At 41.2% G+C, this 27,289-nt stretch overlaps 1 protein-coding gene across 2 annotated transcripts in view; it reads left to right on the top strand.

Moving 5' to 3' along the window:
- The window catches only part of LOC135700372 (zinc finger protein 84-like), a 36,794-nt gene extending 13,499 nt beyond the window's left edge, over positions 1-23,295 (top strand). Inside the window, exons 2-4 of one of the 2 annotated variants that reach the window (XM_065220862.1) lie at positions 8,017-8,229; positions 15,495-16,745; positions 22,087-23,295. In XM_065220862.1, the coding sequence (XP_065076934.1) occupies positions 8,057-8,229; positions 15,495-16,745; positions 22,087-23,047 (2,385 nt within the window). In that variant the 5' untranslated portion in view covers positions 8,017-8,056 and the 3' untranslated portion in view covers positions 23,048-23,295. Of the gene's footprint in view, positions 1-8,016; positions 8,485-15,494; positions 16,746-22,086 lie in introns of both variants that reach the window. The other variant, XM_065220860.1, reaches the window with a different exon arrangement.
- Positions 23,296-27,289: the final 3,994 nt, after the last annotated feature.

The following is a 27,289-nucleotide window of genomic DNA, read 5'->3' as shown; positions in this document are numbered from 1 at the left end:
TAAGTTAAAAAAAATCTAAGCATAAGTTTCAACGTTTCTGTAACCTAATAAACTACAAGATCATTGACCTCATATGAGCTTCATGTCGACAAACGTCTCATTTGAAATTGGTCTGGCTGAATCTTTTTTGTGAGGACCTTGAAGACCACTGTTGAAATTTAAATAAGTAAGAAGGTCAGATCTCACCATCGGTGGATGAATTCAGATTTGTTTTAAAAATATCAAATCTAGATAAATATTTCAAAAGGTCCTATCGATTCTCTTCATCGACTTTCTCTTTCGTCAATAACTCAGCTCCAAATTCTTTCCCTGTTGTATTTGACGGTTTGGACGCTAGATAAGAACCTCTTTTATCAAACTAGGGGAATTTACGTATTCTCGTCAATCTAAGCAGCGTCTGCACTTCTACTAGCATTTTCTCAGCTTCACGCACATATATGATGTGTCTGTTTGTTTACATTCATCTGCTGCTTGCTTCTCTATCCATTCCAATCGACAGAATTTTTCAAAACGTTTTGAAAGCGTTTTTACAACGCTCCAAACTTCTCAGGTGAGTGTGACTATTGTCGGCAGTCTCTTTTTCTTCGGCAACCTTCCCATTAGAACTGCGTGTTAACCAGCTGTTCTATTATCGGCAACTCGAAATCAACCTCATTTTGTAGTGCGTATGCTTTATTTGAAGAAAAATGTAGCATTACTGGATTGCTCGATCGTTCAAATATAATCAGATTGAAGCTGAAAGGCTAAACAATCGTTTGGACACATTCAGGGAAGTGCGTTGATGGGAAAACATAGTGAAATTAACGTTTAAATTTTGGTTGCCGAAAACAGTCAATGGGTGCCGAAGCCAACATTTACCCTATGTGGTAGAATTAGCGCGAAATCTGTTTGTATAGCAGTGGTTATGAAAAGAGAAAGTCGATGAAGAGAATCGATCAAAGCAGATAGGACCATTTGAAATGTTCATCGAGAAATGTACTACATACATAATGCAGATATAGGGTTTGATTATTTCCAATGTTTAGAGATACTGAATAATGTCGATTTAAAAGTTTTTAGCATTAGCAGTGCTGAACTGAAGCTGTTATAAGGCCGTGGACTGTCGCTTATCGTTATTTGAATCTTTTGGCTTATCGCGACAACTTTTGCCAAGTATTCTCTCTTATTTGTTGAACTTTTTCGTTTTCACCAAGATAAAATTTATTCCTACAGAAGTTTTCATTGTCAAAATTTTTTTTTTTTTTTTTTTTATATTAATTTATTTGTACAGGCTCAATCGAATAAACTTTACAGAGCCGAGTTATCATTTGCATTATACATGATTCATGTCTTAAATCTAGAGTTAAAGGAATTGAACCGATTACTCGCGGTCGTCTCGAGGTTAGTGGAGATTTACAATTTTTTGGATGGGGAAAGGGAGAAGGAGGTTTGAAATATGATTTATTATACAAATATTTAATTAATCCTAAAACATGAACTTATTTCTATTCATCTTGAAGACAAACATAAAAAAAAACTACACGCACAATACACAAACTAAACACAAGGTTAATCAAACTTACAATCTAAGGTTAGTATTCTTAAAGTAAACATATATGAGTTTCATAAACTCCAGATCACGTCTAGCCAAAATATCCCGAACTGGAACATTAGGTTGTCTACCTCGAGCCCGAAGGGAATCGCATAGCTCAGATCTGACTCCACGATGCTCAGCACAAGACCAAAGGATGTGATCGGCGTCCTGGTAACCTTGTCCACATTCACAGAGATTGCTGTCTCCCAGCCCAACACGAAACAAGTGAGCGTTTAACGAATAGTGATTGGACATGAGGCGAGACATCAGACGAATGAAGTCTCGACCCACATCCAACCCCTTGAACCAAGGACTCTTCGACACCTTAGGGATGATCGAGAATAGCCATCGTCCCAAACTTCCTTCACTCCATTTATTTTGCCAGCTGGCGAGCGACTGTTGACGATAAATGAAGAAAAATTCATTGTAGGCGATTTGTCGATCGTAAATATCGCCTTGCATAGCGCCCACCTTAGCAAGTGAGTCAGCCATCTCATTGCCCGGAATCGAGCAATGAGATGGGACCCATGCAAAGGTGATGACAAAAGATCTTAAAGATAAAGCACTCAGAAGCTCTCGTATTTTCATGAGAAAATACGAGGAGTGCTTTACCGGCCTCATGGATCGAATAGCCTCGACAGAACTGAGACTATCCGTAAAAATAAAATAATGATCTGGTGCAAGTGAGGCGATCGTTTCTAGCGTATAATGTATTGCCGCCAGCTCAGCAACATATACGGAACAAGGAGCTTGAAGCATTCGAGAGGCGCTATGAAATTCGTTATAAATACCAAAACCAGCGGACGCCTCTATTAGTGATCCATCTGTGAAGAACGATCTTGCGGAATCAACTTGGCCAAACTTTGCAGCGTAAATTGACGGAACAATCATGGAACGATGATGTTCTGGGATCCCACGAATCTCCCGCGTCATGGATAAATCAAAACTAACTGAATTGCCGAAGTCGGAGAAGCATACACGATGAGGATTATGCTGTGAAGGGCTGACATCCTGAGTTATGTACACGTAGTACAATGACATAAAACGAGTTTGAGGGTTTAGCTCAAGAAGCTTCTCAAAGTTTTCGATTACCAGTGGGTTCATAACTTCACAACGGGTGAGGAGCCTGAGGGACAATTCCGAAAACCGATCCGATAGTGGCAACATGCCCGCCAACACTTCGAGACTCATCGTATGAGTCGAGTGCATGCATCCTAACGCGATACGAAGACAACGATACTGGATACGTTCCAGTTTGATGATGTGAGTTTTAGCCGCCGACTGGAAGCAAAAACTACCGTACTCTAAAACCGATAAAATCGTTGTCCGGTACAACGTTAGAAGATCTTGCGGATGAGCTCCCCACCACGTTCCGGTAATTGTTCGGAGAAAATTGATCCTTTGTTGGCATTTTCGTCTCAGATACTCAATGTGGGATCTCCAGGTGCATTTGGAATCGAACCAGACCCCAAGATATTTGAAAGACATGGAATGAGTGATCGGTTTACCCAAAAGTTGAAGCTTTGGTTGTGCTGGGCTATGCTTCCTAGAAAAAACGACCAACTCAGTTTTCTCCGTGGAGAATTCGATACCTAGCTGGATAGCCCAAGTAGACAAATTGTCTAAGGTATCCTGTAAGGGTCCTTGCAGGTTGACCCCTTTGGGCCCTGTCGTAGACACTACGCCATCATCTGCAAGTTGTCTCAACGTGCAGTTGTCACTTAGACAATTGTCAATTTCTCTGACATAGAAATTGTACAAAAGGGGGCTTAAACATGAGCCCTGGGGGAGACCCATGTAACTAAATCGAGAAGCTGTAGAGTTTCCATGAGAAAAGCTCATGTGTTTCTCTGACAGCAAATTGTACAAAAAGTTATTAATTAATGGGGAAAGGCCACAAGCGTGGAGTTTGTCTGAAAGGACTTCAACCGATACTGAATCAAAAGCCCCCTTAATATCCAAGAACACAGAAGCCATTTGCTCTTTTTTAGCAAAAGCCAACTGGATTTCTGTGGAAAGCAACGCGAGACAGTCGTTCGTTCCCTTACCCCTACGGAAACCAAATTGAGTATCTGAGAGTAGGTGGTTCGTCTCAACCCATTTGTCGAGGCGAAAAAGGATCATTTTCTCCAACAATTTTCGAATGCACGATAACATCGCGATGGGACGATACGAGTTATGATCTGACGCGGGTTTTCCAGGCTTTTTAATGGCTATAACTCTCACTCGCCTCCAATCATCTGGAACAATATTAAACTCCAGGAACTGACAAAACAAGTTCAACATGCGCCTCTTAGCGACGTCTGGGAGGTTCTTCAACAAGTCGAACTTGATCCTATCAGCCCCCGGAGCCGAATTGCGACACGAAAGGAGCGCGAGTGAGAGCTCTAGCATTGAAAAAGGCTGGCTGATCTCGTCTACCGAATTCGTCGTTTCGCGAGGAATCATCTGTGCCGGCACGGAATCAGGACATACTTTTCGCGCGAACTTGAGAATCCACCGATCCGAGTACTCCTCGCTCTCGTTGTTTGAAGACCGGTTACGCATCCTTCGCGCCGTGTTCCAAAGCGTATTCATCGACGTTTCGCGCGATAAACCGTCCACGAATTGCCGCCAGTATCCGCGTTTCTTGGCTTTGATGAGGCTCTTGAGTTCGTGTTCAAGAGTCGAGTACGCTTCGAAATACTCGGGTGTTCCGCGTTTCCGGAAAAGCTTAAACGCGTCGGACTTTTTACGATAAACCTCAGTGCATTGCTGGTCCCACCAAGGGGTAGGAGGTTTCCTACGAAAAGACGTTCCTGGAACCGGCCGAGTTTGAGCTCGAAGCGCGCTGTCCAAGATCAGATTGGAGAGGAAGTTATATTCCTCCAACGGTGGAAGCTCTTCTACCGACGACACGGCTTCATCTATCGCGGTCTTGAACGTTGTCCAATCGATATTACGGGTGAGGTCGTACGCGACGTTAACGGATTCCGACGAATTGAACCCACTGGCAATCGAAATTTTGATCGGCAAGTGATCACTACCGTGGGGATCCTGGATCACATTCCACGTGCAATCCAACGATAATGAATTAGAGCAAAGTGTGAGGTCTAATCTACTTCCATTTGAGGATGGACCAGCCAGACGTGTTACTTCTCCATTGTTAAGAATTGTCATATTGAAGTTATCACAGAGGTCATATATCAAAGTAGAACGGTTGTCATCATACAGTTCCCCCCAGCCTGTACCGTGGGAATTAAAATCTCCCATAATCAACCGTGGAGTAGGAAGAACTGAACAGATATCTGAAAGTTGTTTTTGACTAATCGAAACTCGGGGAGGAATATACACAGAAGCAATACAAAGGCTCTTGCCTTTAACAAAAGCCTGACATGCGACAACTTCAATACCTGGAAATTGTGGAAGATTCACTCTATAGAAGGAATGGCACTTTTTGATCCCCAAAAGTACTCCTCCTCCACGCGAATCCTCACGATCCAGTCGAATAATGTTAAAATCATGAAAAGGAAGATCGATATCTGAAGAGAGCCAAGTTTCACATAGAGCAAATGCATCACAATCATTATTGTGAACCAAAAACTTAAACGATTCTATCTTAGGAATAAGACTTCGACAATTCCACTGTAGAACAGTGATCAAATCCCCGACCTCGTTTGGAAAATTATCCATCGAAGGAGATGATTGCTGCAAGGAGGGGCCACTTCAATGTCAACTGCTTCAAGAGGGTTTTCACAGTAGGAAGCATTGCCAGAACAATGCTTTTCAGAGGATCAGAAATATCGAGGTAATTGAGGATACTGTCCACAATGTTATCAAATGAGAACAACCCAGATGAAGAAAGGGCTTGTGTTCTGAAAATTGGGGCATCGGGGGTTTTGGATGTCCCCGGGAGAGGTGGAAAATCCTGGGTATAATCAGTTCTGCGGAATCCAGGAGGAGTAGAAGTCTCCTTTTTTCCACCACTCCTTGATTTGGGCAAGCTGATTTGGGGTTCTTGATCTGCAACTTTCCGCGAACGGATGCGTTTTCGTTTCCGGGCAGAACCTTCCGGAAAACTGAAAGAAACTCCCTCCTCAGCCAAGTCAGAGCCAGACTCGTCATCTGACAAAAGAGCGAAGGGATTTGTTTCGTTGGTCGATGGCTTGGCTGTCTTAAGCATTTCTGCAAAAGACCGCCTGGAACGTTCTTTAAGAGAGCGCTCTAGTTTTTCCCCGCGTTGTTTGTACACCGGGCATGACGAGAGACCATGAGGAGTTCCCTTACAGTACACGCATTTTGGTGCAGTGACTGTGCAGGCGCCATCCTCGTGCTTCTCCCCGCATTTGGAACAGCGTGCCTTGCTGCCACAGTGGGACGCCGTATGTCCCAACTGCTTACAGTTTTGGCAGTTCATGACCCGGGGAACGAACAAGCGCACAGGTAGTCGAAGTTTTCCCAGCTCGATGTAGTGAGGAAGGGCTGAACCAGAAAAGGTCACACGGAACGAGTCTGTGGGGGTAAAACTCTTTTTACCCTCGCTGACAGATACTGAGCCCAGTTTTTGGACATCCAGTATCTTCACCGGGGGGAGCAAGGGGTTCTTGAAACGGCCAACCGCCTGCTTCTCCAAGATCTCGGGGGTCAGACTCGCTTCGGTGACCACACCTTCGATCTCCACATCACGAGCTGGTATGTAAACCCTGTACTCAATCGTAAAGAGCTGGGAGGCAGCAATCTCGTTAGCCTGCTTCAGGTTAGAAACGACAACACGAAGTTTATTATGCCTAACCTTCGTGATTTCGGTCACGGCTGAGTATCGCTTCGTCAGATCAGTGGAAATTTGCATCAAGTTCAAAGGTTTGTTTTTGGGCTGAAAGTAGACAACCCATGGCCCAGTCGAGTCATCTGGATAGGCTCGCGATCGGGGGCTTTTCTGAGACGAACCATGAATGACAGGACGTTTTCGTCTTTTCTTGCCATCGAGTGGCAAACTGGTGTCATCTTCCGACAAAATGTCCATATCGTCTTCTGACGAGACGTCCATTTTGCCGTACTAGTGGGAGCGGTAAACGCTCTACCACTGAAACGATGCTTAAAACCACACAGACACAATAAACAGAAAAAAACTACAAACACAGAAACACAAAATTAAATTTAACTGATGGGCGAGAGAAAGAAAGAAACAGGAAAAAAAAACTTATCTGCTATACTACTACCACCGAGTGATTACACAGCAGCAGCGGAGCGACGCGCAGCGTGGGTGACCTTCGATGCGCGTGTGCGGGCGATCTTTGTAGTGGTGTGCTTGTATTAGGCTCGGCACTCAGCTGGACACACGATGATGGATGACCGGTATAAATGCGGAGGCAGATGCTGACACTCGATGACGATGATCTGTGTGCAGGTATGCGTGATCACGCACCGATGAAGCGCAAATTGGTTTGCGAATATGCAATTGCAAGTGAACAATTTTCTTTCCGATGGCGCCGAAAACCACTTTCTTCTCAGAAAAACTCACTTTCAGATAATTGTTTAGCCGGGTACTATGCCAGTAATCACTAAGCGAGAAAAAACTGATAATTTAAACCAACCGAATACCGAGAAAACTTCCGAAATACCGGAGCGCGAAACAAGTCGACTGTACTTCTTGCTAGGTCGCAGTGGGATAAATTGTCAAAATTTACTGCTCCGCATTCGTCATTTATTTTTATGATCTTCGTTGATCGCACTGAGGTGGACCTGAGAAATCGTCATTCATCTTGCCCTGATTGATTGTTCCTCTCTGCGCTAAATGCGAAATTCAGATCTCCCCCAGCTCAGCTCAGCTCAGCTTCAAATCTCTCTCACTCTCGCCGCTGAAGGTACTTCACCGTTGTCGTCATCGAAACCGACCGTCCACATGGTTGCTTTGCTTTGCTCTTTTCGGTTGCTTCGCTTATGGGCTGATGCTAACTAGGATACATACACACACAATAAGCGAGGTCGGGGCGTCGCGTCGCGTTCGTACATTCGAAAGCACTTTTACCCTACTATTATTTTTTTTTCGCCTCGTTCGATTCATTCACTCGCCGATTTGGCCCAGATATTAATTGGAATGATCAACATTCAACAGAAAATAAAACGAGAGAAAAAAGTAGGTTGATGTCAAAGCAAGCCCCCACTGGCTGTGAGTAGAAAAAAAAAATATGAGTAAGCATACAGGCAAGTGTTGCTCAACCTGAGAGGTCAGTTCGGTGTGTCTGGCTGCTGCTGGTTACCGCGGTATACCGCCAGCCCCAGTAAGCGAGCGAAGGTGAGGCTATACGTGTGAGTGTGCCCTTTTTTCCTCATTGGATTTGGAGCATCTGCAAATATTTACGTCTTTGTTTGCGAAAAGTAGTTGTTAGTTATGTTTCTGTTTATTTAAACTGTTCTGGTTTGTAGGTAACTAAAAGTGTTTCCGTCTATCTCTGTTCTTGCAGGAAGTTCGCCAGAAGCCAGTCGTCATAGAAGCAGAAAGCAATGGAGCCCACCGGCGACAGCAAGGGCAGTAGCAGTGTAGAGCAGATCAAAGTGGAGCCGGACTTTTACTTTCCGGCAGCGGACGTGGTCCTGGACGACGATGAAGATGATCTGGACGGCGAGGAACAACTGGAGATGTATCACATCGACCTGGACAGTCCGGTGAAGCAAATGTTAGTGGGTGATGAAGAGCAGTTTGATGTGATAAGTGATTTCGATGAGGATGAAGACTCTGATGAGGATGAGGACGGTGGCGGCAGTATTAGTGGTCAGGGAAAGAAGTTCGAGTGTGAAGTTTGTGGGAAACAGTTCTACAGTCCGGGTCACCTCGCCAGACACGGAAGGATTCACACTGGGGTGAAACCATTCCCATGCACGCACTGTGATAAGGCATTCATTGAGGCGTCCAGCCTGAAGGTTCATCTTAGGTGAGAATTGTGATGCGATGTTTGGTGGCTTCTTGGAATATATGTTTTTTTTTTGTCTTGCTGTTATGTTGCTTATATTGATGCACATCAAGCTTGTCGAAAAAGCTGTGCAATTTTCCATCGATCTTAAGCACCACAAACAGAACGTACACTGCCAGATAGATCTGTATTCTTCAGGGTTGCCAAAACAATTAATCATTTTGTTCGACCATTTTCCACAGAGATGGCGCTGTTCCGCTGGTAGGAAGTGATAAAAATCCCCATATAGAAATTGAGAGAAGTGGGAATAATTCGCTTTCGGTGCATATTCAGGTCAAAAAAAGTGAACGACAACCTAAAGAAATTAATCAGGGACTTGGCGTTCAGTTTTTTCCCGGAAATTATTGTTAAACAAGCTACAATTAATTAAAAATGATTTTTCCCCATACAGTTTTACCTGCTTTACTACCAGTTCCCAGAGAGCCAAAAAATTCAAATTTAAGAGAGAAAATTTGCTCTCCCGACCTCAGTCTCTCAATATGCCGTGTATTTTATTGACACTCGATTTGTGATTTCCCTTTCACAGATTACAAAATAGAGTACCTGACAATACAAAACATGTCTGGTACCTCTATATATGCATTTGATTTTACATTTGAAGTCCCTTCTTTTTTACATATTCTGCGCAAAAGATACTTTATGCCCCGCCCATACATAAAATTCGTCGGGAAATTCTGTGAGGGGTGAGCTATTTTGTGTGCAGATTGTGTAAAAAAGAGAGAACTTCGAATAATAATCTAAATGCATACATAGAGGTACCAGACATGTTTTGCACTGCAGTGTCCTCTGTGAACAATTATAGGAAAACAGATTGTGTCTAGTTTCCGATAGATGTCACCGCAAACAACAGCTGTGACATCTGATGGAACATGAATGCAGAAGCTTGACAAAATGATCAATTGTGTTTGTATAGGTTTTTCAGAGCCTTCCAAAACAGTAATCTGTATTCACAGATCATAGATTTTTAAATTATGACCAATCATTCAAATTTTATTTTCACTTCAGTGTAATTCTCGTTTCTTCTATTCTTAAATATCTATCTACATCTTTAATTTGTTGAATCAAAAAGGAGAATAAATACTGTCAGATACCTACATTCTTTTTTGCTCTGTGTTATGAGTATAAACTTTTTTTATATCTGTTTTACGACTTCTGATAAATTGCTTAATCAATTTGCTTAGAACCAGAGGTGGTAAATGTCATGTACCAAACGTTTTTAGAAAAAAAAATGTCATAGTTGAAGATGCTAAAAAATTAAACTAAAACGTATAGTCAAATGTCATGATATTAGTTCCCTCCATACAATTTGTATGGGAGGGGGTGATCCCGGCGTAGTGGTTAACATCCATACCTCTCACGCCAAAGTCACGAGTTCAAACCTCACCCCTGAACAAGTCACGAATGACCCAAGAGTGTTAAAGAGACTATAATAATAAAAAAAAAAAAAAATAAAAAAAAAAACACAATTTGTATGGTGACATCTCTGCAGTAATAATGTACATTTACCACCTCTGCTTAGAACATTTGTATAGAATGTAATTGATAAATTATTATTGATACAGATATTATCACATATTTTCTGGACAAAAAATAAAATGACTTCCTTTTGGCAACCCTGGTCATGCAATATGCTAAGTTTGTGGGCAAAAGCAGCGCGAGGATGAGGAAGGTGGAAAAACTCGTGGTTACCAATTTAAAGGTACAAATCTCGACTATTAGGGGAAATGTCTCTAATGTTGGCCTATGGATCTAAGATTGGGCCCATCGCTAAAAATCTGCTATTTATAAATTTTATCTAGATGAACGCGTTATTGGGACGTTACTAATGGATATTTTGGTTGCTATTGAAAATTTTGTCGATTGCTGAATTTATGTATGGGCCCAAACAAGGGCCACTTAGGCCGACGTTACATGCATTTCCCCTACTTTGGTGTTCTATTGGAATCCATCAAATCAAATCCATTTATTCGCCTGAAAAAGTACGTAAATATTTTCCATCATACTTTTCAGGTGAATATTACGTATTTTGGGAATGAAATCATATTCAAACATGATATTCAAGCTGGCAACAATTAAAAGTTACCTGATTTTCAAGTAATTTGCACATATTTGCATATTTTCAGCGTCACGAACACATATGACGTGTTTCTTTGTTTACATTTATCTACTGCTTTGTTATCTATCCATTCCAATCGACTGAATTGTTTAAAACTGTTTGAAAACGTTTTTACAACGCTCCAAACTTCTCAGGTGAGTGTGACTATTTTCGGCAGCATCTTTTTGTTCGGGAGCCATTCCATTTGAACTGCATTCTAATAAGCTGTTCTATTATCGGCTACTAGAAAAAAGCCGCATTTTGCAGTTCACATATTTCAATTCAAAGACAAATCTCGCGTAACATTTGAAAAGGGTCTATTCTCGTTGATCGATTCTCTTCATCGACTTTCTCTTTGGTTTACCACGGCCAGTGCTGTAAATTCTCAAAATCAATTGAACATTTTTGATGAAAAACCTCCTTCGAATGGGTGATATCAGTTGCTTAGTCATTTGACGAAGGCATGGATCGTTCTCATTTGAGAAACGCTTGATATCATTCAATTGAGTGTAACCTACACATAAACGGAGCTTTGGTAGACATTTCGGCGAAAAAGCTTAGCCAACCCGACACCAACCTGACTTCTACCAAACCCCAAAACGATTTTGACCCGACATAAACACAAAATCGACCCGATAACAACACGACATTTGGTTGACATCGACTTAAAATTTGCCTTACATTGATCCGACATCGGGTTGGCTTGTCTGTTCGGGACCATTTTGCTGGGTTTCTTCCATACTCCGCTGTCGTATATCAAATGATAGTGAGTGACTCAATTGACAGTGACGATGAGCTTCGAATGAGAAAAGGGCTCTTCAAATTATGGTCATGTGAGAATTTGTTTACACAGAATTGATTGAATGGTTGTATTGGTTCATCTTCAATCGAATGATATGAAAATTAACAGCACTGACCACTGCAACATAAACGAATTTCTCGCTAGGTTCTCAGCACAGTTTGTAAACAAAAGTTGTAAGGCCCTTTACACGCGAACCGAAGTACGCCCATGCAAACCAATACAATTATCGGAAAGGGGAAATGTTTCCCATATATTCCCATATGTTACGCCTGATTTTGTTAGCTTGCGCCTGAAACAACACACTGAATGGGAAATTCATTTGCAGTCGTGTTATTCGCGAAAGAGAAAATCGATCAACAATGATAGGCCCTTTTCTCGTGTTGCGCGAGAAATGTGGCATAACGTGATTGCTCAGCCGTGAAACTGAAATCAGATTGAAGCTGACAGACTAAGGAGATTTTTAGCCTTTGGCTAGTTCATCTCCGATAGGACAAAACCAATGAGCACGCGGAAATGCTCAAATAAGTACTTGTTGTTGTTGTTCTATGGCTGCCATCGGGCTCAGGAAAACTTTCAAATATCCTACAATAGGGTATGCGGATGCCGAAAATCGATATTCGACGCCATTTTGGAGTCCAAGGCTCAGAAAAAGTGACAAATATCCTAATATATGGGTATTTTTAAAACGGGGACGACGCGAAGGTGCCGAAATCGATGTTCGACGACATTTTGGAATCAAATTTGGTGTCAAATACGCAAAAGATAGACCTAAGGCCTCTAGATGTCATCCCGATTCCAAAAATACCCATATTGACAATATTTCCCACTATTTCTTAAATCGGAAGCTACCATCTTGGATTTCTAAATGGCATGGGATATCATTCTCTAGACGTCATCCCGATTAACAAAATACCAAGTCCCCGGCAAGGTGACAGATAACCTTAGTTTCACGTACCCACTTGCAAATCGTAGATGTCGCCACACAACGAAAACAAAGCGATTGTCCTTCACCACCACAACGGTATTTCTCTATGGGAAACCAACTTTTTGTTTCACCATGTGTGGACGTCATACAACAGGCAAAAATGCCATCTGAAAAGAGCGAATTTATGATTTTCGTGGTGAAACGAAATAAATCCATACAAATTGAACCGATTGATTGAGTTTCATCTGCTTATATCATTGAATGGCAAACCAAAAACATTGGTTTCTTCAGTTATATTTTGCTCTTGAATTTGATCAGCCTTCAGATTATTGCTTTGAGCATAGCTGTGCGATGAAGGTTTGCCACGGACCGAATAAATAAAAAATGTTTACTTTCCCGTGTTTCTCTTACGAGGTAAATAAGTTAAAAAGTTTGAGAGGCTGAAATTGAAAATTAGTTTAATTGAATCAAATTCAACATATTTAGGTTAAATGCCTTTAATGTCTTGGACAGACGTAGCTCACTATTTGACTAGCCTATTGGTCCCAAGCAAATCTAGAGCTAGAGCTGAGCCAAAAAATTGAGCACGTTTCTTCGTGACCTTCTTAGAGTTACCTCTATGGTATCCCCCCAATCCGACGACTCAATAATCCGACATCACGGTCTCTTATGGAGAAGTTTTACAGTGTTAGGTTGGTAACATTGTTTTGTATGGATTTGACAGTCAGATTATCGGATCAACCTCACTAGTCCGGCCACAAATTTGTCGGATTAGCTGGGGAATACTGTAATAATAAGGCTCTTTGTTTGCTTTCATTGTTCATCATCAACGATAATAGCAATAGCATCGCAATCACTGAAAGTATCCACGCTCAATTCTCATTTGTTTCGATTAATTAGAAGACAGTCACATATTTTCGTCTTACAAATCACATGTTTCAGCATTTGGGTCTGTTCTGCTCAAGAACATACGAGACTAGGTACATAAAAAAATCATAAACTGATTATCAAAATGACATTTTTCGCTGGCATCACTGGACTTCTTATGTCACTAATGTTAGTTTTGACGTCGTACTTAACGTGTATCACACGCGCATTCCGGTTTAAGGGGCGCGCGATAATAAGATGAATTTTAATCCTTTTATTTACTGTACATCATTTCTGCATTCGCCCTATTCAGATAAAACTTCTGGAACTTGTGAGTTTGACAGAACCACCAGCACCAAATTGTCGGGGTACACTGGCAATATACTGGAGTTGTCAAGTTACCCCCGGGTTGCAAAATATCCATATTGATGGGTATTTGACAGTATTTCGCACATTTTCTTGGACCGAAAGCTACCATCTTGGATTTCAAAATGGCGTCGCATATCTATTTCCAATCTCTAGACGTCATCCCGATTCCAAAAATACCCATATTGATGAGTCGATATCAGTATTTACAACTTTTTCCGGTCTCTAGACGACATGTCGATTCCAAAAATACATATAGAGATGTTCACGCCTGGTTGTATTGGTGCACTGTGTGAAACTGTGGTAGTGAAAATCCGAGGAAAATACACAACAAACTGCTGTCAAATTCATTTTGACAGATCGAATTACATGCATGTTGAGGTTAGCCCGAGGTAAATAATAAACAACTTTACACGGCGATAGACTTCCGTTAGTGTGCGTGCGTTAAACGTCAATAATCTCTATAGAGATTGCTAAAGTGTGATTGTGTTAGTAATTTGTTTTCATCGGGAAAATTTTTCGCCCTGAAAGATTGTTTCCCGATGAAAACATTTTTCGTATACGTATACGCTACCTAGTGTGTGTACGATAAACGTCAGCAATCTCTATATTGATGGGTATTTGACCCCTCTTTTTTTAAACGGGTAGTCGCCATCTTGAATTTTAAAATGGCCTCGCATATCGATTTTCATATTGATGAGTCGGCGTCAGTATTTCCCACTTTTCTGAAATCGGTTGCCGCCATCTTGGATTTTAAAATGGCGTCGGTCAACGATTTCCGGTCTCTAGACGTCTCCCCGATTCCAAACATACCCATATTGATGGTTAAACAAACCACCCAACAATGATAAATTTGAGATCGACGTGCACAGATCTATGTGCATGCGCTTACATGAACCGAGTGATCGAACAGCTTCACTTCAATGCGAAAGTAAATTCATTTGACAATGCAAGACGAATGAACACGAGTCAAGCCAAAACAAACAGCATGAAACTGATCGAAAGTGGTTCTGTTGATGTTGAAGAAGATCTGCTCGAAGAGAACACAGCATGACTTTCAATTAACCATTTAATTCGAGCAGTTGAAAATGACGTTTCCTACCACTCGAACTTCGAAATAACACAATATTTTGAGGGTTTTTCTTCTAGAACCACGAGAAAAGTAGCCAAAAGTAGTGCGTTTCATAGTAAATAGTCATTTGTTGGCCCAATTTTGTGAAATCGCTGGTAGAAAGTCACGGTAAAACTGCTTGACAAAGTGGTCCATTGAAAGCTATGGTTGACAGCTTCGTCCTCGCTTGATAATTTTCGATTGAAAGTGACTTTGTAGGGCCCTGATCCCTATTGGCAAAGTTTATTTTTCCACACAATCTTTCAGTAATAGCGAATTCGTTTATTATCAGTGCGAAACCGAACCTTTTGTCAGTACGTACCTCAAACTGAGGTAGGTTTTAAAAACAACGATCAAACTGACGTTTGTCATAAAACAAGCAGGCCCAATCTTGATACCCGATCCAGGTTGCAACTGAATAATAAACAAGTTCGCTATTAGTTTCATAAAATTTCACTTCAAGCTAGATTTATTTCCTTTTTTTTAATTTTCTTCATACATAATTCTTAACTATATTTATGTAAAACTATCATGGCCAACTTGAGTTAAGAGCATTAAATAAGTATAAACAAATGTTAGACCAAGTTGTCTGATATCGAGGAAAAGCTCCCGCAGATAGTTTTAATAGGATTTATAATTTGAAAACAGCCACCAACTCGCAATGTATCATAATCTAAGTAACGTACTTTGGAACCTCCTGGACATAAAAAAAAACTAAATTCTTGTTGAAACATTTGGAATCACTTAAATTCAATAAAAAAATTCGTTTTTCAGTAATCAGCTTTCCCCCTTTTTCCCGCGACAGGACCCATACGGGCGAGAAACCCTACCGGTGTGAAATCTGCGACAGACACTTCACTCAATCCTGCAATCTGCAATCTCACTACCGGCGCAATCACGGAGTCGATCCGAAAGCCGACCCCCAGCTGTTCAACCAGATGCGTCAGCAACAACAGCTGAGCTTCAGTTCGTCGCCATGGCCATCGCCGCAGTCCGTCCGGGCTATGCCAAAGCTAATTCCGAAACCGGCCGGACAACCATTCCAGTGTTGCGTTTGCGACGAGCCATTCTTCGATCGGGATCTGCTGCTGATCCACGAAGAAACCCACGTCCCGGAAGCTCCCTTCGAGTGCCGTTTCTGCAGCACAATGTTCTCGGTTCTTCCCGATCTCAGATCTCACGTGAATGTTCACAAGGCCAGTTTGCAAGGCCAACCTCAAGCCCTTCATTCGATTCGTCAGTCGACTGCGGGGATTCGCGTTTTTGCCAATGGCCCCGTTGCCAAGCGCAGACTAGAGACACAGTCCGAAGCTGCTAATGCCAACGCCGTTCTGAACTCGAATCAACCGTTCGAGTCGAGTGGTGACGATCACTATCCCTACAAGTGCGTCGAATGTAAGGGCACCTTCCAAAAGCATGAGCTCTACTACCACATGAGGGCTCATCTGAAGCAGAAGAATATCTTCTCGAAAAAGAGCCACAAATGTGACCACTGCGATAAGGTGTTCGAGAAAGACCTCACACTGAAAAAGCACATGGACATGGCTCATCCCACCGTTTCGAGTGCGTCCTCCGGCGATGTCTCGTTCCTTCTGGAAGCACTGAAAACTGATGCTCGATCGTTGTCCCCGGAGGCAACGAAATCTGGAAAGGTGTCCGTTTCTTCGGAGGTGGAACTGGAACCGCCTGTCGAGGTGAAACAAGAACCGGAAAGCGCTCTCGGGGATGACGAAGTCAACTCGACGGTTTCGGATAATCCCATTCTGACGCAGTTGCTAAACACCAGTAGTAGTGAACAGCAGCAGCAGCAACAGCAATCGCAGCAAAACTCCCGCAATGGCACGCCGGTCAATGCCGTGGACAGTGAACTGTCGAATGAGGGCGGCTTTGTGATCAGTGCAGTGGCGACGGTCGACCATAACTTTCTGGAGCGGTTGGAAAGAATGGAACGGCAGCAGAAGAAGCTGCAGCAGCAGCAGCAGCAACAACAGTCGGAACTGCTAGAGGTGCAACCAGCGACGGTTTCGGTGCGCCGGATGCCCGTGCTGGAAGAGAGGTGAGTTTTCGCGTTTATTTTTTCGTCTGTTAATGTGTTATACTAACTATTTCTGGTCATGGTATGCGGTGGAAAATTGCCTGAGTCTGATGAAGGTCGATGAATAATAATCAGTAGAGGGGAAGGTTCAAAGGTTATTGCGGATAAATCTGATCCCCTGGACTAAGTCCTTTATATTGGTTCCAATATTTTTCCGGGATTTCATCTTTTGAGTTCTGTGGATTTGAACTCAAAGCTTTCTGTGCTTGTTCTAGTGGACTTCTGGACTTGCATTAACTGGCATCAGTGCTGGGCCTTTGAATTCCTGTAGGTTTACCTTTGAATTTATCAACCAAATTCGAGACGTTCCTTCTGGGTCCTATACATTGGAATCATTTGTTTGTGAAACTGCATGAAAATTACTTTTGTTTTTGAAACCGCTTAGATTGGTGCACATCTCTTAGAAATATCCACATAACATACGGTTTGTTTCACAAATTTAAACAAATGATTCATTTGACTCCTGATTTCCCTGAATTTATTCTAATAGCCCCCTGAACGTAACCACCAAGTTTTCTGTACTGGCCCTAGCTAGAGGCACTTCAAGCTTGCATCCAGGACATTAGAAGGATTGTCTACTACAGGTCTTTCATACTTGAAATTTACGTTCGATATGCTTTGGATTATTTGGGTTCACTGACCTGTTTTCCCGAATGCCATTATACTGAATATATCATGAAGGAATTTCGCGAGTTTACTATAGAAAAAAAACAGCGACTTTCAGCTAAGAACAGGAATGCCAGGTATATTTAGAAAAAAAATCTTCAACGATATCGACGAATCGTATTCCATGTATGTATGTCTTCATCGCAAATTTAACATTTGGTGAAAGTGCTCAATATTTCAGATTTACGAAAGTAAATCTTTACAGATGTTCAGGGAACTTCTTGGAAGCTAAGGAAAATTCAGAGAACAGTTAGGGAACTGAACTTGTAAAAGTTCATATGATAGATCTAATTACTCCTACAACGAAGAAAACAATGTCTGGGTACGTTGTAGAACTTCAATGAAGTTCATAGATCGTCAGAATACTTCGTAGAACTTTAGGAAACTTAATAATAGTTCAGGAAACTGCGTAGAAGCTCTTAACATTTTCTAAAAGTGCAGCAAATAGGAGTTCAGCAATAAATGTCGTAGAAGTGCCGAGAATTTTGAAGATACTTTAGCTTATTTGGCAGAACTTCATCAAACTTTGTAGAAGTTTAGAGAAATTTCGTGAATTTTTCAGAAACTCGGGGAACTTCGTTCCTTCGCTTCATTACGATTCGTGAAACTTTAGGCACTTTGTCGATGTTCACGAGAAATCGTAGGAATTCCGAAAATTTTATTGAAATCCGGGGAGCTTCAGAGAACGGCTTAGAAATTCAAGAAGCTTTGTAAAATTTCGGGAAAACTTTGTAGAAGTGGGAAGTTTGTCCAAGTTTGGGGAACTTCATTGAAGTTTTAGAGGGAATCTTGTTTAATTTCTAGAAAGTTCATAAATGTTCCGTCATCTTCTTTTAATAACAGGGCACTTAGTTAAAGTTTCATAGACTTGGAATATTTAAGGGAATTCTGTAGAAGTACAGGGAACTTGGCAGATACGAAGATTGGCATGAACTCGATAGGAATTCAGGGAACCTCAGCCTAAAAGACGAGTAGTGTACTTTAAACAAGTTCAGGGAACTTCATATAAGCTTTGGAAACCGCAAATAAAATCAGTTGTTTTCAGTAATATTGAACGATATGATCATGGAACTTCCGAGAATCGCTGGAAACCTTAGATAAAATCAGAGATCCTCAGAGAAGTTAAAAAATTTCAAGGAAGCTCAGCCTGAAATCGATCGGTGTATTTCAGACAAGTTTATGGAACTTCAAATAAGCTTTAGAAACCTCACATAAAATCATGTGTTTTAAAAAACTTTTTGAGAGAACATCATGGAACTTCAGAGAATCAATGAAAACCTTAGATAAAATCAGGAAACCTCAGAGAAGTTAAAAAAAAATAATAAAATTCAGGGAACTTCAGCCTTAAAGCCAATTAGCGTGTTTTAGACAACGTCAGGGAACTTCAGATAAGCTTTGAATACCTCAAATAAAATCAGGTCTTTTCAGAAATGTTTTAAGAGAAGATCATGGATCTTCATACAATTGCTGGAAACCTTAGATAAAATCAGGGAACTTCGGAGGACTTAAGGAAACCTCAGAGAAGTTCACTGATTTTCAAAGAAATTCAGGGAGCCTCAGCCTAAAAAACGATCAGTGTACTTCAGATAAGCTTTGGAAACCTCAAATAAAATCAGGTGTTTTCAGAAATATTTAAAGAAAAGATCATTTAAGATCAGAGAATCGCTGGAAACCTTAGATAAAATCAGGGAACTTCAGAAGACTTTAGTGAACTTTAGAGAAGTTCAAAGAAGTTCAGGGAACCTCAGCCTTAACGACGATCAGTTTACTTCAGGCAAGTTCAGGGAAGTTCAGTTAAGCTTTGGATACCTCAAATAAGATCAGGTGTTTTCAGAAATGTCTTAAGAGAAAATCATGGAACTTCAGAGTCGCTGCAACCCTTAGTTAAAATCAGGGAACCTTTGAAAAGTTCAAACAATTTCACAGAAATTCAGGTAATCTCAGCCTCAAAGACGATCATAATTGTACTTCAGACAAGTTCAGAGTTCTTCAGATAAGCTTTGGAGACTTCAAATAAAGTCAGGTGTTTTCAGAAATGTTTTAAGTGTAGATCATGGATCTTCATAGAATCGCTGGAAACCTTAGATAAAATCAGAGAACTTCGGGGGGCTTAAGGGAACCTCAGATAATTTCAAAGATTTTCAAAGAAATTCAGGGAATCTCAGTCTCAAAGATGATCACCCTAATAAAAATAACTGGGTATTATCCAAACCATTTGTGGGATAGTTTATCCATCCGGGATACAGTTCGTTTATGGTATTTGTTTATTAGGGCAGTGTACTTCAGATAAATTCAGGGAACTTCAGATAAGCTCTTGAAACCTCAAATAAAATCAGGAGTTTTCAGAAATGTTTTGAGAAATGGAACTTCAGAGAATCGCTGGAAACCTTAGATAAAATCAGGGAACTTCAGAAGGCTTCCGTGAACTTTAGAGAAGTTCAAAGAAATTCAGGGAACCTCGGACTCAAAGACGCTCAGTGTACTTCAGATAACTTCAAGGAACTTGAGTTAAGCTTTGGAAAGCTCAAATAAAATCAGGTGTTTTCAGAAATGTGTTAAGAGAAGATCATGGAAATTCATAGAATCGTTGGAAACCTTAGATAAAATCAGGGAACTTCGGTGGACTTCAGGGAACCTCTGAGAAGTTCAAATAAGTTCAGGGAACCTCAGCCTCAAAGACGATCAGTGTACTCCAGATAAGTTCAGTTAAGCTTTGGATGCCTCAAATAAAATCAGGTGTTTTCAGAAATGTTTTAAGAGAAAATCATGGAACTTCAAAAAACTTCAGGGAACTTCAGAGAAGTTCAAAAAATTAAAAACAAATCTGGGATCCTCCGCGTTTAATACGATTAGTGTACTTCAGACAAGTTCAGGGAACTTCAGATAAGTTTTTGAAACCTCAAATAAAATCAACTGTTTCCAAAAATGTTTTAAGAGATCATCATGTAACTTAAGAGAATCGCTGGAAACCTTAGATAAAATCAGGGGACTTTAAAATACTTCAGTAAACCTAAGATAAGTTCAACTAATTTCAAAGAAATTCAGGGAACCTCAGCCTTAAAGACGATCAGTGTATTTCAGTCAAGTTCAGGGAACTTCAGATAAGTTTTTGAAACCTCAAATAAAATCAGGTGTTTTCAGAAATGTTTTAAGAGAAGATTATGGAACTTCTGAGAATTGCTGGAACCCTTATATAAAACTTCAAGGGACAGCCCTATGGGGTTGTACGCAATGGTGACGTAGGACTACGTGGTCCTATTTAATAAATTCTATTTTTTAGCTGCAGCAGAAGCTTATATTTTGTGTAGGAATAGGAATTTGAGCGGGGTTCTCTCTGTTTATACTCTTTAGTATGACACCCTTGGCATAGATGGTCCACAGCCCTCGAAGTGCTACTGATTTCGATCAATAGCGGTGCGACTTCTTCCTCCTTCTATGGATGCTCATGTGGACTGCAGCTTGCTGCTTGCGGGCAGCCTTCTGTTGTGTGCTGGAGAACAATGTTCAACGCCACTTGCCGAAAGCACTGCTGCTGCTGCTGATGCCAACGACCGGACACCACTGAATCCGATCAGCGGCTGAGGCCAGCCTTAATAGCTAGCTGCTTGCAGGGAGCCTTTCGTTGTGTACCGCACAACACCACCACTCACCACGTGGTGATTGAATAAACTTCGTTTGGTAAGACCGGATGGAATTCAACTTTGAAATCTGTGTTAGGGAAATCGGTTTTTTTGCAGGTAGTCGGTTATAATTTTAATTACTATAGCAACAGTTGCACATTCGTCCAATTTTCAATAACGACATTTTGGAAAATGATTAAGTCTTAATTTTACAGATGCATAGCAATATTTCTGATCGATTGGTGATAAAATTATTGAAATTGGTCCAGGGGCAGCTGAGTTATTAACGTTCAAAATCTTTCATAATTTTGTTACATGTTCTATTTTTGGTTTTCACAGAGTGTACCGCCATATATAAATCACAGACGTAGTCCTACGTCAAAATCAGGGAACGTAGGAGTACTTCAGGAAACCTCAGAGAATTTCAAAGAACTTCAAAGGAATTCAGGAACCTCAAAGACGATCAGTATACTTCATAAAAGTCCAGGGATCATCAGATAAACTTGGATACTAAAAAGAACTACTGGAAATATCAAAATCAGTCACAAATTATCCCTCGGAAGCTCTCAAAACGGGTTGAGGCAGGTGTTCCAGTTGGGACGTAATTTTGTTCAAAAGTAAAAACTCTGAACGAATTTGATAGTTAAGCTGCCATCCACAAAGCAGAGGTTTACGTATTTCTTAATTTTTCTACACGTTGCTTCAACTCTGTGGTTCACCCTTTGCTTAAACACAGCGGTACTATATTTATCCCTTGGATTCTGACAGAGGTGGTAGTTTTCTTGATATTAAATGCCACCATACACAAGTGTTTTTAAGAAAAAATCGAATACAGTAAATTCAAACCCCGTTAAACGAAAATAACAGCTCGATTTACAATTTTAAAATGAGTGATAAATTTAAACTCATTTCAATTGAATAACTAACAACTAGTTGTAATAACATGTAGACACCGAAATAATCTTATCCCTTATTCTTGTGCACTCTTCCACCCACCCGATGATCCGAAACAACAGCCTGCGCCGTCCACCGGTCACGAGCGCCAACAAGCCGGCTGCCATGCCGCAGATTCCAATCATCACCGGTCCGTTCCGTTGCTCCTTCTGTCAGAAGGTGTTCAACGAACACTTTGGCCTGCGGCAGCACATGCGTGCCATGCACTACTCCGAGAAGCGCCACAAATGCAAGGAGTGTGGCAAAAAGTTCTCCCTGGGCATCAGCCTGGCGGTACACCTGCGTGTTCATACATCGGTTCGCCCGTTCACCTGCATCGTTTGCTACAAGACCTTCACCCGCTCGACGGCCCTCAACGGCCATCTATCGTCGCATTCGTACGGCCGTGTGAAATGTGCTGAATGTGGCGAAACCCAGCTCAGCGTGTTCAACTACATGGAACACATCAAAAAGTTCCATCCGGATTTCATGCAGAATGTTGCCACCTACCGGACCAAAGCGGAAACATTGATGCAACGACGTCGTCAGCTGATTCTGGAAATTACACAAGGACTGGCTGAACACCGGTCGGAAATACCGAACGTATTGGCACGTCTCCGGGGAGAGGCAGGCTCTAAACACACCAGAAGCGAAGAACGGAACAACGACGACGATGAAGACGAAGTGAGTTCCAGCGAGCAGGTCGAAGTCATCAAGCGGGAAAGACCCGATTCCAGTCAATCCGAGGAGGTTAGCTCCGCATCGGAAGAGCATGACATTCGGCGGTCGCTAAAACGAGAATCTCTACCAGCACTTCGCGCCGAGTTGCGCAAGCGACCTCTCCGCAGCAACACGACCACCAACGAATTAGACGAGTCGGTGTTGCCACCATTCCGAAAATCCGCTCGAACCGCAGGGAATTCCTCGCCTAACTTGAAACGTCTTCTCGAACAGAATAGTGCCACCTTCTCGGCCGGAAACAGTGAGGCTACCGAACAAGAGATACCACCAGCAGTGACGGTGAAAAATGAACCATCCGAGTAAATTGATGACGCTCGGAATTGATTTCACCATTATTTTGTCTTCAATAGTTTTTTTTTTTCGTTCGTTTATTTGCATAACAGGTGTACATAATTTTGCTTATTTTGCCAGTAAGAAGAACTATGCCGTTAGGAACAAGACATTACATCTAAACATTGACCTCAAATTCATCTACAGTTAAAACTATCAATGCACTTAAAAACTCATGTAGCCATAAGCAAAAAGTAAAATAAAGGAATGTAATTGCGAAACATGACTCCTGACTTATTATGAAAGAAATTTCATTTTCATTTTCAAGCACAGAAGGGGGTCATAGGGCCAGGTCTCCAGTAAAACATCACTGTCCAATAGAGTGATGCAAAATTTGAAATTTTCGCTCCACAATACTTAAACGATTCCAAATCTGATCCTGACTAACCTCTCAAAATATGAACCCATTTGGTGAGAAACTGAGATGGCACAAACCATTTGAAGTTTGTATGGGAATTACTATGGTAAAACCAAGATTTTTGTTCATGTCTATCTAATAATTCACCATATCGGTCTGCTTCAAAAACTTTCAACTGTACTTGTAGGAAATTTTCCCAGCTACAACTTTTTGATTAAATGCCAGGATCGAAAGTTATCAATGGTTCAATGCGCTGATGTCTTATGATCATACTCAATCAACTGCTGAACAGGCAACATTAGTGTTTTTGGGACGTTGAATAGGACACAAAAATCATGGCTACTATGTGACACTGCAAAATACAGTGTTGCCTACAGAGCAGCTGCTTGATCATGTCATAAGTTTACCAATCTCTTAAATAATTAATAACTTTTTCCTGTCTCGTTTTACATAGAAACGATCTTGAGCAAAGTTGTAGCTGAGAAAATTTTCTATAATAATGGCTATCGAACTGTTTCGCAGCTCAATATGGAAAAAGACTAGAAGGCAATGAACAAAAAGTTGAGATTTCCCATAGTAATTTACATGTAAACTTCAAATGGCTTGTGCGAAGTCTGTTTCTAACCAAATGAGTTGTAACTTTGGGAGGCTAATCAGGACCCGATTTGAAACCATTTAAGCACTGTGGAGCGAAAAAGTCAAATTTTGCATCAGTCTACTGTCCATACAGCACAAGGGTAGAGGTAAAGATTTGGCACTACAGAATAATAATCACAGGGATCAATTGAATCCTGCTTAAGATGCCGGATAGAGAGGAATAGTGTTTCAAGTAGGGGATAGTCGGAGTAACAGTAGTATTAGTAAAATTTGGAAAGTAAACGTACAGAGGACCATGTTTTGCAATACACTGGAGTCGCTTTTTACGCGGTTTTTTTTTACACGGTTTTTTTTTACGCGGTTTTTTTTTACGCGGATTTCGGAATTTACGCGGTTTTTTTTTACGCGGATTCCGGAATTTACGCGGTTTTTTTTTACGCGGATTTTGGTTTTTTTTTACGCGGATTTCAGAATTTACGCGGTATATCGCTTTTTACGCGGGTTTTTCTTACACGGTCTTTTTTTGACTCGGTTTTTTTTTACGCGGATTTCGGAATTTACGCGGTTTTTTTTTACGCGGATTCCGGAATTTACGCGGTTTTTTTTTACGCGGTTTTTTTTTACGCGGGACGTATCACCCGCGTAAAAAGCGACTTCAGTGTACCTGTAATTCTTGTTTTATGATTTCATTTACTTGTGTTATTGATTAGTTTAGTGATTTAGTGACATTTTTTCATCTACTTAGCTGCTAAAATCCGTGGAAAGGCTCCTCTTCGCTGTCCGGAGTCGAAAATCCTTCGAGTTCCGACAATCGTACATCATCTTCCGTGTTTTGCGTGCTCACAGAATCTTCATATTCAGACTCGATAAGTGCGTTGATTATTTTCTTTGTGGCCGTCTTGTATTCGCCACGGTTGTATGCCAATTCCCTCCAATGCGCCGCTGTTGTGTTGCTTCTTTCGAAGTCCTGTTTGAGACTCGTTTTCCACGTGAAGCAGGGTCGTCCTAGTTTCTTTTTTCCATGCACGCGGTAATTGAGAGCTTTCCCTAGTATTTCTTGGGATGTGTTCCTTACCACATGTCCAAAGCGCCACTCTAATTTTATTGTTGATCGTGTGGTTCCCCAGTTCTCTGACTGCAAGATTTTGGGACTGCCTTCTTGCGCTTAGTGAGTCATTGATAACAGTTTGTGGCGGTTGTTCTGGGCTTTCATTGGTGAATGCCTCGGGATGCTGTCTTGCTACAAAACTAAGAGCCTTTAGAGCTGCGAGCATGGTGGTTTCCATTATACAGAGAGAATTTCTGTTGCTTTTGAGAACAGTCGCAACTTCCATTGAGTAAGTCACGATCGGAGTTAATATTCTTGAAATACTCGACGTTTTGAATGAAACATTGCCATTTCCAGACTTCGTGTTGTTAGCTTTCTTGAAGGTCTTGTGCTTAATGCTTGATTTGTCTTTCGCTTCGTATTTCTAAGAATTGAGTCTATAAATAGATAAAAAAAAAAAACAAACACAACACTTTCCGCCCACAAGCTGTAGACCGAGTGGAGAATCTTTGTGATGATACTTTCCAAACATGCAAATCCATAGAAATAAATCCAATTCAATAAAGGATTGATTTCCACTGTGACTAAATCCAGCATTCCTACTAAAATATCAAATGCTGTGCTTAATCATTTATTATTAGTTCAGAGCAATAAACAATGTACGGTGAATGGTGATGATTAATCTGTTAATATGCTCTTATAAGCGGGTTCAAATGCACTTTTGGTAAGCATCAACACTGATCTGGCAACACTAGTGTGCATCTTTCCAATGTGGTAAAGATCCAGATCGGCCCTGGGACCTGGTAGCCTAATTAAACTACCTCAAGGTTTTGCCGAAATCAAAATACAATCTACCGAAAACCGCCATAATTCTGCGCAGTTAAAAAAACGTTATTTCAACTAAGTGTTGAAAAAGTTTTAAAGCTACTAGCGATAAACTATTTCTACCAAAAAGTAGTGTTTCTGAACTGGCACTATTCGCATAACAGTCCTATGTCCTGTGGGTTTCCTATCTGCATGGGACTGTTATGCAAATGGTGGCAGTGAAGTTGTATACAAGAAAAATATAAAACTACCAATATCTGCTATACATAACCTTGCTAAAAACATAAATTCTTCAATATGTCTAGGAGTAATTCGTAGGTTGCATACTGGCAACTGTCATTTGTTTATTTGTTATGTTTGCATCAACAGATTAGAAATAGTTCCAATGATGTGTTGTAGAAAAATTACAGATTATACACAGAAAAAAAAAATCTGAATTTTAACCGAGATTTTAACTATCGCGTAAAATCTCCCTTCGTTTAATTTTGTGCTAAACTTGACATAAACAGCGAAATCGTTTTCAACCTTGCATGTAATATTACTAATTCATGAAATATCGTGTAAATTTACGCCAAATATAGCGTTAATTTGTAACCTTTGTGCTGTGCACACAACGAACAGCAGCTTAAGCGCCAGTCTCTGACTAGAGAGACTGCTGACGCGTTTTCCGGTCCGGCTATGAGACTCGGTCTGAGGGCGAGTTTAAGTGGCTCAAACACTACGGTTTCCCTAGCTTACCCAAACGGGAAACAAAATATGCGGAAAGGAAGGAACAAACTCTTAATATTACCGTATTTAGGATGAAGCTTCACAATCCACTAGGCGAAGAAGCATTTGTATTTTCAGGGAACTTCTCATAGTTAAAACAATATTTACATTGATCTGGGGAAGGTTCCTAAATTTGAGCTCAAATTATCTATTCTAAACTTACAGTTTCGAGGCTATTGTCTTCTGCCCTTACTACAGCACTGTGGACGCCGTTCCGATGAACAAAGAATGCTGCGACGTTGCTCGATGCGTAGTGATCACGATGCGACAAAGGCGGTGTTCTACGACGAGGAAAAGTTGCAGAGCGATCGCAATGAGAAGCCGACGCTCAACCACACTTGGCTTGGTGGGAGTCGGCGAATGTGACGTAGCAGTGTCGAAAAACGAGAGGCCGACGCTCAACCACACTTGGCTTAGGGGGAGTCAGCAAGATTCCGATTCGATCAATGGGTCGACTTGCGCTCGATTTCCAATAGCGTTCACGAGCGGTCGATTCACTCGACGGATGAGTGGCAGTGACGGAAAGCGTGGATCACTGGGTGGGGTTATCTGATGAACTAGGGCTCGACAAATCGTTCACCCTCTGGGGTCACGAACGGATGGAAACCACCGGATATCT

Source organism: Ochlerotatus camptorhynchus, unplaced genomic scaffold, assembly GCF_037179485.1.
Source record: "Ochlerotatus camptorhynchus isolate MF236.1 unplaced genomic scaffold, CSIRO-AGI_Acam_v1.1 ptg000135l, whole genome shotgun sequence".
In the NCBI taxonomy this organism is placed as follows: domain Eukaryota; kingdom Metazoa; phylum Arthropoda; class Insecta; order Diptera; family Culicidae; genus Ochlerotatus; species Ochlerotatus camptorhynchus.
Note: the sequence above shows the minus strand (reverse complement) of the source record. Positions and strands in the feature narration are given on the sequence as shown.